Here is an 18,840-nt window from a genome sequence, read left to right on the forward strand (position 1 = left end):
GGGTGGCTCGGTGCGAGTGGGGTCCATCTCCCGTGGGTAGCGCCCAGTGGGGTCCATCTGCCGCGGACATCACCCCGCGTACCCCATCCCATGGCAGCCTGGCCCTGCGAGGTCCCCGCCGCTGAAAAGGCCTTTATTTCCCCAAAATTGGTGTGGGACAGGTCCTGCAAACGCCGAGGGGGAGAAGGAGCGTCCCACAGCCGAGGGGTGCAGTGGCCAGTGCTGCTGGGGGGCTCCTGCCATCACCGGGGGTGAAGGGGGCACGGCCAGAGCCGGGTGAGGCGACCCCTGGGCAGCTCCTGAGGGGCTGGAGCCTGGATGTGCCCCCTGGAAAACGCAGGGACAGCAGGGTGGGCACCCTCTGGCCACCAGCAGAGCCCCCTGTGCCATCCCCCAGCTTCTGGGGGTCTGCTTTGGCCGTCCATCCCCTCCTGAAGGGGTGAAATCTGCTGCTCCCAAGCTCTGGAGCGCTTCAAATCTTCCCAGGCAGAGTTCACCCCGGGGTGATGTCCATGGGGTCTGTGGGGACGTGGGGCACCTCCAGCACCCCAAAGCGGGGCTGTCCCAGCTGCCAGGCCCTCAGGGCTGCTGCTGGTACTGGCCCTCGGTGGCGGTGAAGAAATCCTCCAGCACGCTCTTCATGAACTCGAAGGTGGGACGCTCCTCGGGGCTCTCCTTCCAGCACTGCCTCATCAGCTCGTACAGCTCCGCGGGGCAGTTGTCCGGCTGCGGCATCCGGTACCCGCGCTCCAGGTTCTGGATCACCTCGGGGTTGGTCATCCCTGGAGGGCAACACGTTGGGGGCTCGGTTTGGGTCACCCCACAGGTGTGGGTGTCACCCTGAGGCTGGTCACCCCTTCCAGGACAGTGCCCAGGACTCAGTTTGGGTCATGGGAACCACCCCAGGGTTGGTCACCCCTGCCAGGACAACACCCAGGACTCAGTTTGGGTCATGGGAATCACCCCAGGGTTGGTCACCCCTGCCAGGACAGTGCCCAGGACTCAGTTTGCGTCATCCCCAGGTTTTAGGGACCAGTCACCCCTGCCAGGACCCAATTTGGGTCACTCCCATGCCACTGGTGCCACCTTGGAGTTGGTCATTCCTGCCAGGACAATGCAGAGGACTCAATTTGGGTCACCCCCAGGTTTTAGGGACCAGCCTAGAGTTGGTGATTTCTGCCAGGACAATGCCCAGGACTCAGCTGGGGTCACCCCAATGTCACAGAGACCACCCTGGGGTTGGTCACTCTTACCAGGACAACCCCCGTGGCACCCAATCTGTGCCACCCCCACCTGGCAGGGACCACCCTAGGCTTGATCTCTGCTAGGACAATGCCCAAGACCCAGTTTGGGTCACAGGGACCACCCCAGGGTTTGGCCACCCTTGCCAAGGACAACCCCCAGGACCCAGTTTGGGTCACAGGGACCACCCCAGGGTTTGGCCACCCTTGCCAAGGACAACCCCCAGGACCCAGTTTGGCTCCCAGGTACCACCCCACCTTCCCAAACCCACGGGGGGGGGGGTCTCCCATCCCCTCCCACCTCCTTCAACCCCTCCCCAGGTGGTTTGGGGACCGTGCCCGGTGCAGCCACGCGGGGCAGGGATGGAGGGCAGGGAGCCAGGCTGGCAGCAGCGTGCGTGCAGCACTGCATGCACACACACTCGTGGGCGTGCCAGCCCCGCAGCTGCCCGAAAATCCTGACCTGGATACGGGATCCGGCCGTAGGTGACGATCTCGGTGAGCAGGATCCCGAAGGACCACACGTCCGACTTGATGGTGAACGTCCCGTAGTTGATGGCCTCGGGTGCTGTCCACTTAATCGGGAATTTAGCCCCTGGAAAGCAGCGGGAGGGGAGGGGATAAAGCGCCCTGGCTGAGCTGGAATCAGCCCGCTGGGTTTAATCCGATGTGAAAAACCCCAGGCAGGCTCTGTCGCTGCTTGGGGACGAGCTGGGTTTGGTGGCTGAGCCCCCTGACCCCAAAGCTGGAGCCCCACATCCCCCTGCAGCTGCGGGGAGAGAGATGGAAAAGGGGAAAAACATCCTTGCACGCCCTGCTCCCCTCTCCTGCAGCTCCCCAGAGACCCAGGCTGCCTGGGGTCCCTTTCCCGGTGTCCCCAAGCTCTGTCACCCCCGGGCTGGGCTGGACTCACCCTCCCGAGCCGTGTACTCGTTATCCTCGATGAGCCGGGCCAGCCCAAAATCGGCGATTTTACAGCACAAAGTGTCCGAGACGAGGATGTTGGCGGCCCTCAGGTCCCTGTGGATGTAATTCTTGGCCTCGATGAAGGCCATGCCTTCAGCAATCTGTTATTATTAACGAATTAATTAATCGTTAATTAACAGCTCCAGCCCTCCCAGTTCCATCCCCATTTTCCTGCTCCCCCCTCACCTGCGCTGCCATGTCCAGCAGTTTGTTGGTGCTGAGCTTGACTCCTTCCGAGGTCTTGAGGAAATCCACGAGGCTGCCTGTGATGAAAGCAGCAATTCTCAGCTCCTGGGGGCCCTGGGGGTCACAAGGGCATTGTCTCCCCAAAAAATACTCTGGGAATGTGGGCAGGAGAACAGAGAATGTCCCTAATGGAGGTGGGAGAGAACAAAAGGCTGGAGGCAAAGGAATCTCTAAATTTAACACATTTCCTCATTGCCAATCTCATTTTTACTGGTTTTGGGGAGTCACATCCTTGGAGGGGGTTAAGGAATGACCAGCTCAGCGCTCTGGGCCATTTTAGGTGGGGATTTTCCACAGCTTGGACTCTTTCCTGAAGATCTTTTCCAGCCTTAAAATTCCAGAGCTCTGTGGGCCCATCCACAGGGATGTGCCAGCCCCTGGAGCCGTGCGGGGTGGCCTCACCCTTCTCCATGAACTCGGTGATGATGTAGATGGGCTCCTTGGTGACCACGGCGTAGAGCCGCACCAGCCGCGGGTGCTGCAGCTTCTTCATCAGGTTGGCCTCGGCCAGGAAGGCGCTGGGGGACATGCTGCCAGCCTTCAGGCTCTTCACTGCCACCTTCGTGTGCCCGTTGTAGAAACCTTGGGGGAAAAACAGGGAAAAACAGGATCCGGACACCGGGCAGGTGACAGCAGCAGTGCCAAGGAGGGCGGCTGGAGGATCCTGCTGCTCGCTCTGGAGCCCCGGGTTCGCCCTGACTCACCCATCCAGACCTCTCCGAACTGCCCCGCTCCCAGCTTCTCCACCAGCTTCAGCGACTCCCGCGGCACCTCCCACTCGTCCTGCCACCACGGCTTCTGCGGCTTCTGCGTCCGGCAGGGCTTGCCCAGGCGGCAGCAGAGCCCGTCAGAGCTGCCTGGGCCAGGGGGAGGCAGAGCTGGGCCAGTGTGGGGCACCCAGCACGAGCCGTGGCTTGGCTGGGACACTGGGAGCATCCCTGTCCCATCCCGTCCCATCCCATCCCATCCCGTCCCGTCCTGTCCCGTCCCGTCCCATCCCATTCATTCTTTCCTGTTCCCATCCCGTCCTGTTCCACCCCATCCAATTCTCTCCCATTTCCGTTTCATCTTGTCCCATATTGTCCTGCCCCATTGCATCCTGTCCTTATCCCGTCCCATTCAATCATGTCCCATCCCACTCCCATTCCAGCCTGCCACATTCCTATCCCATCCCATCCAGCCTCACCCCATCCGATTCTGCCCCATTCCCATTTCATCTTGTCCTGTGACACCCTGCCCCATCCCATCCCATCCCATCCCATCCCATCCCATCCCATGGATCCCATCCCATCCCATCCCATCCCATCCCATCCCATCCCATCCCATCCCATCCCATCCCATCCCATGGATCCCATCCCATCCCATCCCATCCCATCCCATGGATCCCATCCCATCCCATCCCATCCCATGGATCCCATCCCATCCCATCCCATCCCATCCCATCCCATCCCATCCCATCCCATCCCGTGGATCCCATCCCATCCCGTGGATCCCATCCCGTGGATCTCATCCCATCCCGTCCCATCCCGCCCCATTCCCGCCCCATTCCTGCCCCATTGCCATCCCATTCCCGCACGTGTGTAGTGCTGCACCAGCTCCCTGAGGCTGCCGAAGGGCGCGCGGGGGGAGATGTAGAAGCCGCCGCTGTCCAGGTTCCGGATCTTGTAGTGCTTCACCGTCTCTCCCTGGCTCTCGTCCAGGTCCCGCACGGACAGCGAGTACGAGCCTGGGGACAGGGACACCCGTGGGACCCCCGGCCCCTGCTGCGCCCCCAGAGCCCGAGGGAGCTGCGGGCGGCACCTTTGGAGGTCTCGCTCTCCCGGATGAGGAAGGAGCCGTGGGTGTTTCCCGAGGCCAGGAGCTGCCGCTCGGCGTCCTTGCGGCTCATGTTCTTGAAGAACCACCTGGGGACACGGGGTGGGGTCAGGCCTGGGGGGACCCGGCCTTTGGGGTTTTGTGGGATGCTCTGGGCTCCTTCCCAGATCTGGGATCCCACCGGGACACGGCTGCTCCCTACTCACGGCTCGGGCTCCAGGCTGTTCACCAAGGCCACGAAGTTGTGGGGGATCAGCCCCTCCTGGCCCGTGGTGAGCGACTGCGCCTTCCACCACTCCCCGTTCCTGCAAGGACACAGCGCAGTGAGACCCCCTCAGACCCTGCCCAGACCCCCGGGGCTGCTGGGACACCACTGGAATTCGCTCACTCTTCCAGGACACGGAGCCTCTCCCCCTTCCTCAGCCCCAGGTCCCCGTCGTGCTTGGGCTCGTAGTCATACAGGGCCACCACCAGCTTATCTGGGGGGACAGGCGGAGGGACAGGGTGGCAGTGACCGGTTTGGGGGTGTCACAGCCACCCCACGCCACAGCTGGGCCTCACCTTGCATGGGGGAGCATGGAGGTGACGAGGGCTCGTAGGACACCAGAGGGTCTCGAACCTCGGAGCCGTTGCGGGTCAGCCTCTGCCAGGGGACAGGAACCCATGAGCCTGTGGGATTTGGCCACCTCTGGGGGTGTTTGGCCACCAGGACTGGGGTCTGTCACCTCCTCCTCACCTGGCGCTTGCTGTCAGGCTCGATGGGGTAATTGCAGTGCTCGCAAATGTCGATGTTCTCAATCCAGTCCTCATCATAGTCTGAGCTGCAGCAGCAGCCCATGGTGGCTGTGGGGGACAGAGGGGACACAGGGAGCCTTGGGCACCCCCATCCCTGCCTCTCCTTCTGCTCCAGCACATCCCCATCCCTCCATCCATCCGTCCATCCATCCATCATCCATCCATCATCCATCCATCCATCATCCATCATCTATCCATCATCCATCCATCATCCATCCATCCATCATCCATCATCCATCCATCCATCATCCATCATCCATCCATCCATCATCCATCCATCATCCATCCATCCATCCATCATCCATCATCCATCATCCATCCATCCATCCATCCATCCATCCATCATCCATCCATCCATCCATCATCCATCATCTATCCACCATCCATCCATCATCCATCCATCCATCCATCCATCCATCATCTATCCATCCATCCATCCATCCATCATCCATCCATCATCCATCCATCATCCATCCATCATCCATCCATCCATCATCCATCCATCATCCATCCATCCATCCATCCATCCATCATCCATCATCCATCCATCCATCCATCATCCATCCATCCATCCATCATCCATCCATCCATCATCCATCCATCCATCCATCATCCATCATCCATCCATCCATCCATCCATCCATCATCCATCCATCCATCCATCATCCATCCATCCATCATCCATCCATCCATCATCCATCCATCCATCATCCATCATCCATCCATCCATCCATCCATCCATCCATCATCCATCATCCATCCATCCATCATCCATCATCCATCCATCATCCATCCATCATCCATCATCCATCCATCCATCCATCATCCATCCATCATCCATCCATCATCCATCCATCCATCCATCATCCATCCATCCATCCATCCATCCATCCATCATCCATCCATCCATCCATCATCCATCATCCATCATCCATCCATCCATCCATCATCCATCATCCATCCATCATCCATCCATCATCCATCCATCATCCATCCATCATCCATCCATCATCCATCCATCCATCCATCCATCCATCATCCATCCATCATCCATCATCCATCATCCATCCATCATCCATCATCCATCCATCATCCACCTTCCCACACCACCTGGCCCATCCCAGCTCCTCAGCTGAACTGGGGACATTCCCTGGCTGTCACCAGCTGTCATTTTCTCCTTGTTTATCCTGCCTTCATTAATTAAAACCACTGAAGTCAATTAGTCCCCAGCTTGAGGCTCCTGTGTCCCCGGCGCTGTGCGTGGTGCCAGCTCCTCCCACCGTGCAGCTCTGGGGCTGATCCCTCTGCTCTCCCTGCAGATAACAACCTCATCATTAATATCAGCAATTAATAAACTCCTGCAGCTCGGCTTTAACGAGCTTTTGGCTGGGAAAGCTCTCCCCGATCCTAAAATCAGCTCCTGGGCTCACAGCTGGATGTGGGCACTTCCAAATTCCTCTCCCTACAAATTCCCATCCTCTCCCGACGTTCAGCCCCCGTTCTGCTGCATCAGGGATGTTCCTAAACCCCCGTCCCTGCAACACCCAGGGCCCCCAAAACCCAGCCAGGGTCACACTGGTGTCCCTGTCACCATGGAGGGCAGAGCTCTGTCACCTCTGTCTCTCCTGAGAACGCTGAGCGTGGCACAAACACGGGAGCAGCGCGTGGGCTGCAGAAAAAGCTCTTCCGCAGAATCCCCCGTGCCCACGGGGCCGGAATTCATCTCCCTCCTCCCCAGGCTCAGCCCCAGCGGCTCTTTAGGGGCCCAGGTGTGGTTTCCTCAGGGCTCGGGGGGGTTTTGTCACCGTGAGGCAGCCCAGGTGTCACCCCCACTGCCAAACCTCGCTGTGCCAGCTCTGATGTGGCAGCCAGGCCAAGCTCCAGTGCCCAAAGCCCAGCTGGGCTGGGAGATGCTTTCCTGGGATGCTGGTGTTGGTTTTTTTCCTTGTTTTCCTGTCTGGGAGCCTGGGTTTTCACCAGCATGCTCCAAAATCCAGCTTTTCCTACCGTGCCAAGGGGACACAGCAGCGGGGGCTTCGTTTGAGCCTTGCAGGGCATCTTTAGGGAGGGTTTGGGGTTTCCAGGGAGGGTTTGGGGTCTCTAAGGGGGGTTTGGGGTTTCCAAGGAGGGTTTGGGGTCCCCAGGGTGGGTTGGGGTCCCCAGGGAGGGTTTGGGATCTCCAAGGAGGGTTTGGAGTCCCCAGGGAGGGTTTGGGGTCCCCAGGGAGGGTTTGGGGTCTCCAGGGAGGATTTGGGGTCTCCAGGGAGGATTTGGGGTCTTCAGGGAGAGTTTGGAGTCCCCAGGGAGGGTTTGGGGTCTCCAAGGAGGGTTTGGGGTCCCCAGGGAGGGTTTGGGGTCTCCAGGGAGGATTTGGGGTCCCCAGAGAGGGTTTGGGGTCTCCAAGGAGGGTTTGGGGTCTCCAAGGAGGGTTTGGGGTCCCCAGGGAGGGTTTGGGGTCTCCAAGGAGGGTTTGGGGTCTCCAGGGAGGATTTGGGATCTCCAGGGAGGGTTTGGGGTCCCCAGGGAAGATTTGGGGTCTCCAGGGAGGATTTGGGGTCTCCAGGGAGGGTTTGGGGTCTTCAGGGAGAGTTTGGGGTCCCCAGGGAGGGTTTGGGGTCCCCAGGGAGGGTTTGGGGTCTCCAGGGAGGATTTGGGGTCTCCAGGGAGGATTTGGGATCTCCAGGGAGGGTTTGGGGTCTTCAGGGAGAGTTTGGAGTCCCCAGGGAGGGTTTGGGGTCTCCAGGGAGGATTTGGGGTCTCCAGGGAGGGTTTGGGGTCTTCAGGGAGAGTTTGGAGTCCCCAGGGAGGGTTTGGGGTCTCCAAGGAGGGTTTGGGATCTCCAGGGAGGGTTTGGGGTCCCCAGGGAGGATTTGGGGTCCCCAGAGAGGGTTTGGGGTCTCCAAGGAGGGTTTGGGGTCTCCAAGGAGGGTTTGGGGTCCCCAGGGAGGGTTTGGGGTCTCCAAGGAGGGTTTGGGGTCTCCAGGGAGGATTTGGGATCTCCAGGGAGGGTTTGGGATCTCCAGGGAGGGTTTGGGATCTCCAAGGAGAGTTTGGAGTCCCCAGGGAGGGTTTGGGGTCTCCAGGAGGATTTGGGATCTCCAGGGAGGATTTGGGATCTCCAGGGAGGGTTTGGGGTCCCCAGGGAGGATTTGGGGTCTCCAAGGAGGGTTTGGGGTCTCCAAGGAGGGTTTGGGGTCTCCAAGGAGGGTTTGGGGTCCCCAGGGAGGGTTTGGGGTCTCCAAGGAGGGTTTGGGGTCTCCAGGGAGGATTTGGGGTCTCCAGGGAGGGTTTGGAGTCCCCAGGGAGGATTTGGGGTCTCCAGGGAGGGTTTGGGGTCTTCAGGGAGAGTTTGGAGTCCCCAGGGAGGGTTTGGGGTCCCCAGAGAGGGTTTGGGGTCTCCAGGGTGCTGCCAGCTCCCAGTGCCAGTCCAAGCCCCCCAGCCTGCTCTTCCAGGTTTGATTCTCTAGACCAGGAGCCACCTCCCTCAGGTCCAGAGGTGGCAGGGACACCAGGACTGTCCCCACAGTGGCCAGAGGAGCAGGTGACGGGTGATTTTGGCCAGGAGGACGCTCAGGAGTGAGGTCCCCATGCCCTGCAACGCTGCTGTGGGGACTCAAAACTCACCCTGGTGCCTTCAGCTCCTGGTGACACCCATTTGGGGACACCTTTTGGCACCCAGAAAGGGGTTTGGCCACACTGCAGGAAGGGTGACAGCATTCAAACACAGATTTTCTTTTGCTGACTCTTTCCTTGTAATTACCAGCACCATCAAGACCTTTCGGCTGGTAGGCAGGAGAGTAAAAAATCCAAAATTCATCAACATTTTCAGGGCCTTTCTAAGCAGGACCCAGCTCAAGCCAAGCTTTTATGTGTCCACATTCATTGGCCAGAGCAAAGGGACAGCTGAGAAATCCCAAATCCATCCCTGACCCCATGGAGGAGCTCTTCAAACACCTCCAGCAGAGGCGAGAGGTGCCGGGAGCTGTTTTTTCCTCCCGGGGTGAGAGGGAGGTGCTGCTATTGTGCCTTTTTTTTCTTTCAGCCCCAAGCCACAGCGTAATTTCCACCGAGCAGCAGCAGTTCCACCTGCGCCAGGGCCACGCAGGAGGGAAAAAAAAAGGGGACGTTTGAAGTCGGGTTTTATTTTTGTGGTGGCTGCATCTGTGCAACCGAATTTCTTTGTGCAAAGGGGCCTGGCAGGGAGGGGTGTGGAGTGTGAGCGTGTTCAGGTGTGCACTGGTGTCCTCGCCAGGTGTGTCCCCCTCTCCCTGTTGGGTTTTTTTTTCCCTCCCTCTGGGTTTGGACCCCCCTGGCTCCCTGTCCTGTGCTGTCCCTTCCGCCCACGTGGCCCTGGCCGGGTCCTGTTGGTTTGTCACCAACAAACACATCACCAACACACCACCAGTGTGGGCAGGCGTGAGGAAAATCAAATCTGAAATGAAATCTGGGCTGACCCCGCGCCTGGTGCTCTGCCAGGGTCACCTGTGTGTCCTTGAGCCAGCTGTGAGCCAGCTGTGAGCCCTCTGCACGGCCACAGCCTGGCAGGGACACCAGGGACCGTGTCCCCAAGGCTGCCACTGCAGCAGGGAGGTGTTTGCGCTGAGCCAGCACCAAAAATGGGAATTTCTGAGCGCCTGAACCCCCCAAACTGGGCAGCAACCCTGAGGGACCGGCACCCAGCTGCTGCCACAGCCCTGGGGCCAAAACTCCTGCGTTGTGCTGGAAATGGGGGCTGGGGAGAGCTGGCACCCCTGGCAGGACCCCCAGGCGGGGAGGGGACATTGGGACAGCGCCTTTCCCCCACCTGGGAGGCCCCAGAGGGATGGAGGGCCCAGCCTGACTCTCCCCCATCCCCACCCGGGCTCTCAACCCGCCAAGAACGAGCCCGAACGCGCATTTCCACCCCTGCGAGGGGCACTGGGAGAGCTCAGCTCACCCCCCAGCCCCCCCAGCTGCTCCCCAAAATCCCAGCTGGACCCGCAGACCCCTTCCCCCGGCTCTCACCTGTTGGCAGCGAGGTGAGCACCGGCCGCTCTCAGAGTCCCATGTCCTGCTGGGATCACGTCCTCTCCATCCCCCGGGAGCCGTGGGGTGCACAGAGGAGCCCCCCGAGCTCGGGTGCGACCTTTTGGGGTGCGGAGAGGAGCCCCCCCTAGTTCGGGTGGGACCTTTTGGGGTGCGGAGAGGAGCCCCCCGAACCCGGGTGGGATCCTGTGGGGTGCGGAGAGGAGCCCCCCGAACCCGGGTGGGATCCTGTGGGGTGCGGTGAGGAGCCCCCCGAACCCGGGTGGGACCTTTTGGGGTGCACAGAGGAGCCCCCCGAGCCCGGCTGCGCTGCCGCCCGCTGCTGCTCTCCCCGCCTTGCCCCGGTTTCCTGCCTCATGAGCAAACTCAAGAGGAGCCCGTTCGCAGCTCGCTCCCGACCGCAAGAGCGAGTGACAAACCCTGATGGCTTCCTGCCATCCCCGGGTCCCCCCATGGCGAGGGGATGCTGAGACCCTCAGATGGGCTGGGCGTTGTCACCTGCTGCCAGCACCCCTGGGTCCCCTGCCCTGGCAGTGCCCTGCTCCGTGCCGAGCTCTCCCTCTCGTACCCCCAAATCCCCGCTGGCACCCCGGGCACCCTCCGTGCACCCTCAGCCTCCTCCCTGTGCCCCAAGGTCCCCTGTGGGACACATCCTGCAGCTCCAGCACGGCTGGCACCGCCGTGCCACCGCCGCGGGGACAAGGGCTGGAGCTGAGGGGACACAGGGGACACGTCCTGCCCCTGCCAGCGCTGCTTTGGAGAGCTCAGAGCAGCCCCAGCAGCATTGTGTTGGCTTTTTTGATAGAGTGAGAAGCCACAGGCACAGGCAGGAAGCCCAGAGGTGTCGGGAGGGGGGGGCTGTGGCAGCTTGAGGGGCACATTCGGGATCTCCTCGCGTCCTGGGAAGGAGAAACAGCCCCAAAAATGATCCCTGGCTCACCCCACAGCTTCCCTGGCACTGCTTGTGCACAGGCTTCTGTCAAAGTCACATCCCCGAGTGGCACCTGGAGCTGTCACCCTCCCAAAAAAAGTCCAGGAGCCACATCTGGAACTGGTTTTTCTGGAAGGAAAAACCATCAGCTCGCACCCTCACCTCCTTTTATTCCTCCTCAAAGAGCCGCTCCCCACATTTCCAACCGGGCTTGACCCCACCGCCCTCAGGGCCAGGCCCCAAAACGCCCGATGTCCCCTGGGGATGGTGACATTCCCGTGCCAGCCGTGGCATCGCCCCGAGTGCTGAGAGATTTGGGGAGGGATCTTTGAGCCCCAAAACTCCCTCGAGGCTCCCCCGCAGCCTCCGGGGGCGGCTCAGCAGAGGGAGAAGCGCCGGGAGTTGATGTTCATGCGGGTGACGCCGATGTGCTTGAGCGGTGTGGAGAGCAGGAAGGCGGCCTTGGGGGGGATGGTGCAGAGCAGATCCGAGTCTTCCTCGCAGCCCTCGAGGCCGAAGGTGGCGTCGTCCAGCATCTCCTTGTGCTGGTGGCAGGCCTGCTCCACCTTCAGCCGGTGCAGCCGCGCCCGCAGCCGCATCAGCTGCTGCGCCAGCCGCTGGTCCAGAGCCTGCATCTCCCTCTGGGGGCAGGAGGGAACGGGGATGGAGCGGGATCGGCTGCCAGGGCACGGTCACAGCGCGGGGACAGCTCGGCTTGTGCCGTCTGTGCCACCCCCAGAGCGGCAGGAGGGGGTGACAAGGCCACGACCCCCGCCGCTGCTGTGTGGGGTCAGGGGCAGGGCTGGGGCACCGCGGAGCCACGAAAAATCTTGGAAAAACCCGTGTACAACCAGCAAGGAGGACAGAGGAGCGCCCTGACCTTGCCGTGTCCGGTCAGCTCGGGCACGGTGACCCCATCCCGGTCCTGGTTCCCGTCCTACTCACCAGCTCCATCCTGAGCCACTCCAGAGCCTCCTCCATGGTGGCAAAGCCACAAACGCCACCATCCTGCTGCTCCTTGGGCTGCCCGGGGCTCTGCTCTGTCCCCCGGCTGCCCCCGGGGGTCCGAGCCCCCCAGCGCTGCCCCCTCACCCGAGCTTCCCACTCCAGGTACGAGGGTCTGCGGGTCTGCAGCTTCAGCTTGGCCGTCAGCGCCTTCACGCTGTCCAGGTTCTCCTCCTCCCAGGTGGGCTCCTCCTCGCCCAATTCCTTGAATTTCAGCTGGCTGAAGGCCATGGTGGGACAAAACAGAGCCCCCCCAAGACGCCCCGAAGATCTCCGCTCCCTCAACACTTCCCCCGGGGAAATGAAGCCCCCACCCTGAGCACGACCACCCACCCACTCCCTGCCCCAGCTGCAGCCGGCTCCCGGCTATTTATCCACCCCTCGAGGACAAGTCCGATGGGCAGGAATTTCCTTATCCAGAGGAGTGCAAAGGAGTTTTTTTGGCTTGTTGTGTTTGGGGTTTTTTTGGGTTTTTTTGGTTTTGTTTTGTTTTGTTTTTTTCCTTTTCTTTTTTAACATCATTGTCTCCGCCCGGGAGGAAACTCCTCGTTCCCGGACGGAGCCTTCACTGGGCACGGAGGAGCGGGAATGATTTATCCCCGGGCTCAGCCGCTCCCCGGCCCCTTGGCGGGGTCCGAAAAAGCTCAAGGAAGGAAAAAGAAACGGGGGATGCCCACCGGGGGCAGCCGGGGTCCCGCACCCGGACGGGACCTTAAGGTGGAACCGCGTCTGGATCTGTCCTGTGCCACCTCCTCCTTGCCCGGAGGGGCCCGGAGGCAGCGGAGGAGGCTCAGGGGTCTCACCCGCGTCCCCCGGCTCTCACCTGCCCCGTGGGTGCCCATTCCTGTCCCCCCCAGCTCTCCCAGAGTAGCCCCCAAATTCTCCGCGTGCTCCCCCTGCGCTGCTCCCGGCTCCCGCTGTCCCCTCTCGTGTCCCTTCCCACGGTCCCCCCGTGTCCCCTCGCTGTCGCGCCGCACTCAGTGACCCTCCCACCCCCAGCCCCAGCCCCGGGAATCGCCGCGTCCCCCCGGACCGGGCCACCTTAAACCCGACATCCGCCAGCCGGGCCGGGCTGTGCGGGGACATCGCCGCCGCCTCCCCGCTTCCACCCCGAGGTCCCCGAACTCCCCCTCCCGCACCCCTCGATCCCCGCCCTCGCACCCCCGACTCCTCCGCTGCCACCCCGGGGTCCCCTCCTTGCACCCCCGGACTCCCAGTGCCCCCCCAATCCCTTCCTTGCACCCTGAAACTCTTCCTTGTGCCCCAAGGTCCCCTGCTGGCACCCCAAAAGTCCTCTCCTTATGGCCAGCAGGTCCCCTTCGGCTCTCGGAGGTCCCCTGCTTGCACCCCGCTTGTCCCCCGCGGTCCCCACCTGGCACCCAGCCCGAGCAGGTAAGCAGAGAGGTGGCGGGGGCAGGAGCACCGCCACCCTCCCGCCCTCCTCCTCCTGCGCCGTCCCCAGCCCCTGGTGTGGCTTTGGGGACAGCAGAGCAGCCCGCTCGTGTCGGGGCAGGTAGCGGGGTACAGCCCCAAGGCGGCAGGGAAGGACCGGGAGCCGCTCCCTGCAATTCCATTGCCCCCAAAAAAATCCCCTCCAGCCAGCTCAGCCCCCCGTGCCTCAGTTTCCCCGCTGGTGGAGGGAATGTCGCGCTCCCGCGTGCTGGAGGTGACAATGTCAACACGGGGAGGGGGGGACAGCCCGCAGGGCCCCGCGTGACTCGCAGGGAAGGGGTTTCCAGGCGGGCCGAGAGCTGCAGGATTTCCCCTTTCTCCCTCTCCTCCCTCCCCTGCGCCGGGCAGAGGCAGCGCCCATGGAGTTCTCGGAGCTGATCAAGACGGCGACAGTGGAGAACGTGCTGCTGTCGCGACCGGGGCTGCCGGCGGTCAGGGGCACCCTGTGCATCACCAGCCACCACCTGCTGCTCTCCTCCAGCCCCCGCGGCGACCTGGAGCTCTGGCTGCTCATCCGCAACGTGGACGCCGTGGAGAAAAGGTGGGGCTGTCCCCAAGGGTTGTCCCCGCCAGCCGTGTCACCCCTGCCCGAGCTGGAGGATTCCCCCGCTCCCTGTCCCGGGGGGCACCCCAGGGGCACCGCGCTGCCGCGCCCAGCCCCGGCCTTCCTCTTCCTCCCGGCCCGCGCTGGGCAGCAGCGGGCATTGCCCTCCTCTCCTCCTCAGAGTGCACAATTTAGGCTGGTACCAGCCCCCCCGGACCGGCGGCTCCCTGCGGGACACCAGGTTTGGATTTTTTTGGCTCTCTTGCCTCTGCCACCCACCCACCGTGGCCCATCCCACACGAGAGCCTCAAGTCCGGCACAGCCGCGGGGGGAGAGGGCAGCTCGGTGCTGTGTGTGTGTCCCCGTGTGTCCCCCAGCCCTGACCCCCCTCCCGCAGGGTCTCCGGCTCCTCCGGCACCATCACGCTGCGCTGCAAGGACCTGAAGGTGCTGCAGCTGGAGATCCCGGGCATGGAGGAGTGTCTGAACATCGCCAGCTCCATCGAGGTGAGCCCCGGCCGGCGAGCAAAGGGTTGGAAAGCGCTGCGGTGTTTGCTCTGGGCCTGGCATCAGCTGGGTAAACACACAGATCCGGCGGGGCAGGGACACGGGGCTGGCACACGGGGATGGGGACATGGGGCTGGGGACACGGGGATGGGACACGGGGATGGGGACATGGGGCTGGGACACGGGGATGGGACACGGGGATGGGACACGGGGATGGGGACACGGGGATGGGACACGGGGCTGGGACACGGGGATGGGACACGGGGATGGGGACATGGGGCTGGGACACGGGGCTGGGACACGGGGCTGGCACACGGGGATGGGGACATGGGGCTGGGGACACGGGGCTGGCACACGGGGATGGGGACATGGGGCTGGGACACGGGGCTGGGACACGGGGATGGGGACACGGGGATGGGGACACGGGGCTGGGACACGGGGATGGGGACATGGGGATGGGGACACGGGGCTGGGACACGGGGCTGGGACACGGGGATGGGGACATGGGGCTGGGACACGGGGCTGGGACACGGGGCTGGGACACGGGGATGGGGACATGGGGCTGGGGACACGGGGATGGTGACACGGGGATGGTGACACAGGGATGGTGACATGGGGATGGTGACACGGGCATGGTGACATGGTGGGGACACGGGGATGGTGACACCATCGCTGTCAGGGCGGGGATGGTGACATGGGGATGGTGACACGGGGCTGGGACACGGGGCTGGGACACGGGGATGGGGACATGGGGCTGGGACACGGGGCTGGGACACGGGGATGGGGACATGGGGCTGGGACACGGGGATGGCACTCGGGGCTGGGACACGGGGATGGCACTCGGGGCAGGGACACGGGGATGGGACACGGGGCTGGGACACGGGGATGGGGACATGGGGCTGGGACATGGGGATGGGGATACGGGGATGGCACTCGGGGATGGCACACGGGGCTGGGGCACGGGGCTGGGGACACGGGGATGGCACTCGGGGCAGGCACTCGGGGCTGGCACTCGGGGATGGCACTCGGGGCTGGCACTCGGGGATGGCACTCGGGGCTGGGACACAGGGACATCGCCAGCGCTCCGCTGCAGTGTCCCTGAGCAGCTCCGGCCGTGTCCCCGCCGCAGGCGCTCTCCTCGGTGGACTCGGTGATGATGATGTACCCGTTCTTCTATCGCCCCCCGGGCCTGCGGCTCCAGCAGGGCTGGCACCAGTCCCCCCTCGAGCGATACTTCCAGCAGGTCGCCTCGCAGGTGAGCCCGGCCGGGAGGGACCCGCTGCCTTCCCCGCGCCGTGCCGGGCTGGCCGCTGATGTCGCCTGTCCCCCAGACGAGCCAGTGGCGGCTGAGCACGGTGAACCGGGACTTCAGCGCCTGCCCCTCGTACCCTCCCGCCGTGATGGTGCCGGCGGCCGTGAGCGATGACACCGTGGCCAAGGCAGCGGCGTTCCGGCAGGGCGGGCGCTTCCCCGTGCTCAGCTACTTCCACCCCAAAAACGGCACCGTGAGTCCGGCCCGGCCCTCGGAACCGCGGGGGAAGGGGGCTGGGAGCCCCCCGTGCTGCTGCCCGTGTGCCCTAGGAGGGATTCCTCCTCCATAGAATCCCAGAACTGGCTTGGAAGGGATCTTGGAGATCATCCCATTCCACTCCTGGCACTTCCACTGTCCCGGGTTGTTCCAAGCCCTGTCCAGTCTGCTCTTGGGCACTGCCAGGGATCCAGGGGCAGCCACAGCTTCTCTGGGAATTCCATTCCAGCCCCTCTCCACCCTCACAGGGAAGAATTCCTTCCCAACATCCCATCCATCCCTGCCCTCTGGCAGTGGGAAGCCATTCCCTGTGTCCTGTCCTTCCATCTCTCTCATCCCAAGTCTCTCTCCAGCTCTCCTGGAGCCCCTTTAGGCTCCGTGAGGCTCTCTAAGGTCACCCTGGAGCCTTCCCTCTCCAGGCTGGACATTCCCAGCTGCTCCCACCGTCTCCTCCAGGCCCTGCTCCGCAGCAGCCAGCCCCTGACCGGGCCCAACCGCCGGCGGTGCCGCGAGGACGAGAAGCTCTTGGGGACAATCCTGGATGAGGGCGAGCGAGGCTTCATCATCGACACGCGCTCGGCGCAGGCGGCCAAGCAGGCCCGGATGAGCGGCGGCGGCACCGAGCCCAAATCCTCGTACCCGCAGTGGAGGAGGCTCCACCGAGCCCTGGACAGGTGAGGGCTTGGGTGCTGAAGGTGTGACGTGGGGACAGCCTCAGCGAGCCACCCACACCTCCGTCCCCTCTCGCAGAGGCCGCCCGCTGCAGGAGAGCTTCATCAGGCTGGTGGAGGCGTGCGCTGAGCAGGGCATGGACCGCTGGCTGGGCCGGCTGGAGAGCAGCCGCTGGCTCGGCCACGTCAAGGCCGCCCTGAGCACGGCCTGCCTGGCTGCTCAGTGCCTGGACAGGTAAGGGGGGCTGCACCTCGCCCACCTTTCCCTTTTCCTGAGCCCCCAGCGTGGCCCAAAACGCGGATTGAGCCCTGGAATCACCGCGGCAGGGAGGGCTGCAAGGTGCTGGTGCACGGGGCGGAGGGGACAGACGCGACGCTGCTGGTGACGGCGCTGGCCCAGCTCATCCTGGACCCGTCCTGCCGCAGCCTGGAGGGGTTCCAGGGGCTGCTGGAGCGGGAATGGATCCAGGTGAGAGCCGCAGTTTTGAGGAGGGTGGGGATCCCAGCCTGGCTGGGTCCCCTCACCCCGTATCCCCTTGGGGGTCCCGCAGGCCGGGCACCCCTTCCAGCTGCGCTGCGCCCGCTCCGCCTCCTCCCACGGCCGAGGCAAGCAGGAGGCTCCGATTTTCCTCCTCTTCCTCGACTGCGTGTGGCAGCTGAGCCGCCAGTTCCCCTTCTCCCTGGAATTTGGGGAGCAGCTGCTCCTCACCCTCTTCGACAACGCCTACGCCTCCTCCTACGGCACCTTCCTGTGCAACAACGAGAAGGAGAGGTCGGTGTGGGGCACAGCCAGGGCCAAACCCCTCCTGGTCACGGCTCAGGTGACACCAAACCCTGCTGGGGACTGAAACGTGTCCTGCCTGTCCCCCCCAGGAGCCTGTGTAAGGTGAAGGAAAGCACACACTCGCTCTGGGCCTGGCTGAACCAGCCTGAGGAGAGGCAGAAGTACCTGAACCCTCTCTACTCACACAACCCCCTGGTGATCTGGCCCTCTGTGGAGCCCCAGAGCATCCAGCTCTGGCAGGGTGAGCGGGATCCTCCCAAAATCCACCCTCGGCTCCCAGCTGGGCTGGCTCAGGGGAAGCTGCTCTGCCTTTCCCCCTCTGACAGGGCTGAAATAACACCCAGCCCCTTCTTCTCCCAGGTTTATTCCTTCGTTGGATCCGTCCTTCCCAGCACCTGGATGAGGCCTGGGCGGAGATCCGGAGGTTGGTGGAGGGAAACAACTCCTCCACCAAGGAGAGCGCAGGGAAAAGGCTGAGCCTGACCTTCCCTGACCCCACTGCAGGGACACGGAACGGAAGGTGAAGCGTGGCCAGCTGGGTCCCCACGGGATTTGGGATAAGCTGGATCTTCCCATGGGAAGGGCTGTGCTGGACACAGACCCCATGGACAGCTCTGGCAGAGGGGACAGACCCCCTTTCCCAGCCTTTAGCTGCCCAGCCCGAGCTCGTTGCAGTAAATCTCTCTCCCAGCCCTTGCCTGTGTCCCACTCTTCCATAGGGAAGCTGCTCCTTCCCACTGGGATGTCAGCAGTGCCTGCAGATGGCTCTGGAGCCAAAGGGCAGGAGATCACACAAAAATCCCAGGAGATGACACAAAAAACCCCAACAGGACACACTAAACCAACACCCTCCCACCAAACTGCAAATGCTGCAGCCTCAGCGTCGTGCCAGCGGCTCCGAGCCGGGAGCCAGCCTGGGAATTCTGCCCTTGGGCCCAGTTTTGAGGAAGGAAAGAGGAAAGAAAAAAACCCACCCTGTGGAGAGACAAGAGGGTGGGTGGGTGAGGATCTGCAGCAGGAGCTCCTAGGGCAGGAAATAACTGTTCCATGATGAAAGCTGGCTCGGGGTCAGACCAGCAGATAAACAAAGCAGCGGGGCCGGGCGCGTGCGTGGCAGCTGGGAAACAATTCCTGGCTGCTGCACTTCCAGCCTTTTCACACTTCAGGGCTGGGCCTGAGGCTGTGGAGCCGCTCTGGGAAGGAGTTCATGGATGGGCAGAGGTCCTGGAAGGAGCAGCGCTGCTCCATGGGTGTGGAACAAAGCACTGACAGCAGAGCTGGGAAAACAAAGTCCTTGGGTTAACCTTGCTCCAGATAGGAAAAAAAAAAAC

At 62.9% G+C, this 18,840-nt stretch overlaps 3 protein-coding genes across 6 annotated transcripts; 1 reads left to right on the plus strand and 2 right to left on the minus strand.

The window, feature by feature from the left end:
* Positions 1-10: 10 nt before the first annotated feature.
* Positions 11-10,633, minus strand: LCK (LCK proto-oncogene, Src family tyrosine kinase). Its single transcript, XM_088067532.1, is given in 13 exon segments — positions 11-782; positions 1,705-1,836; positions 2,155-2,308; positions 2,394-2,470; positions 2,856-3,146; positions 3,149-3,310; positions 4,030-4,179; positions 4,254-4,357; positions 4,475-4,573; positions 4,657-4,747; positions 4,830-4,911; positions 5,005-5,111; positions 10,068-10,633. Coding segments are annotated over 12 exon segments (1,647 nt in total). The 5' UTR covers positions 5,107-5,111; positions 10,068-10,633; the 3' UTR covers positions 11-579.
* A 536-nt stretch (positions 10,634-11,169) lies between these two features.
* Positions 11,170-12,294, minus strand: FAM167B (family with sequence similarity 167 member B). The gene is made up of 2 exons (XM_005529759.3): positions 11,965-12,294; positions 11,170-11,660 (listed from the first exon to the last, which is right to left on the minus strand). Exons 1-2 carry the CDS (start codon positions 12,253-12,255, stop codon positions 11,397-11,399), a joined length of 555 nt encoding a protein of 184 aa, XP_005529816.1. The 5' UTR covers positions 12,256-12,294; the 3' UTR covers positions 11,170-11,396.
* An 815-nt stretch (positions 12,295-13,109) lies between these two features.
* Positions 13,110-18,751, plus strand: LOC102099532 (myotubularin-related protein 9-like). Of its 4 annotated transcripts, XM_088067531.1 has the most exons (13): positions 13,110-13,139; positions 13,337-13,416; positions 13,825-14,017; positions 14,202-14,261; positions 14,418-14,526; positions 15,656-15,781; positions 15,858-16,031; positions 16,511-16,728; positions 16,805-16,960; positions 17,053-17,194; positions 17,277-17,497; positions 17,599-17,750; positions 17,870-18,751. In XM_088067531.1, exons 3-13 carry the CDS (start codon positions 13,836-13,838, stop codon positions 18,031-18,033), a joined length of 1,704 nt encoding a protein of 567 aa, XP_087923657.1. In that variant the 5' UTR covers positions 13,110-13,139; positions 13,337-13,416; positions 13,825-13,835; the 3' UTR covers positions 18,034-18,751. The 4 variants fall into 4 exon arrangements, with proteins under 4 accessions (XP_087923657.1, XP_014113910.2, XP_087923656.1 ...); XM_088067530.1 differs by lacking the exon at positions 13,110-13,139 and having other exon boundaries at positions 13,200-13,416; XM_014258435.2 differs by lacking the exons at positions 13,110-13,139; positions 15,858-16,031 and having other exon boundaries at positions 13,199-13,416.
* The last annotated feature ends 89 nt before the right edge of the window (positions 18,752-18,840 follow it).

The sequence above is a fragment of the Pseudopodoces humilis genome, chromosome 27 (assembly GCF_049639895.1).
Source record: "Pseudopodoces humilis isolate 2021_Gansu_Grassland_sample_001 chromosome 27, ASM4963989v1, whole genome shotgun sequence".
Classification (NCBI taxonomy): Eukaryota; Metazoa; Chordata; class Aves; order Passeriformes; family Paridae; genus Pseudopodoces; species Pseudopodoces humilis.

Bases quoted from the DNA above. Each gene is read 5' to 3' on its own strand.
- LOC102099532 (XM_088067530.1), top strand. From the start codon at position 13,326: ATGGCCAGCAGGTCCCCTTCGGCTCTCGGAGGTCCCCTGCTTGCACCC. The intron at 13,417-13,824 runs GTAAGCAGAGAG...TGCGCCGGGCAG, and splicing joins CTGGCACCCAGCCCGAGCAG to AGGCAGCGCCCATGGAGTTC. The intron at 17,195-17,276 runs GTGAGAGCCGCA...GGGGTCCCGCAG, and splicing joins TGGAGCGGGAATGGATCCAG to GCCGGGCACCCCTTCCAGCT.
- FAM167B (XM_005529759.3), bottom strand. From the start codon at position 12,255: ATGGCCTTCAGCCAGCTGAAATTCAAGGAATTGGGCGAGGAGGAGCCC. The intron at 11,661-11,964 runs GTGAGTAGGACG...TCCTGCCCCCAG, and splicing joins AGTGGCTCAGGATGGAGCTG to AGGGAGATGCAGGCTCTGGA.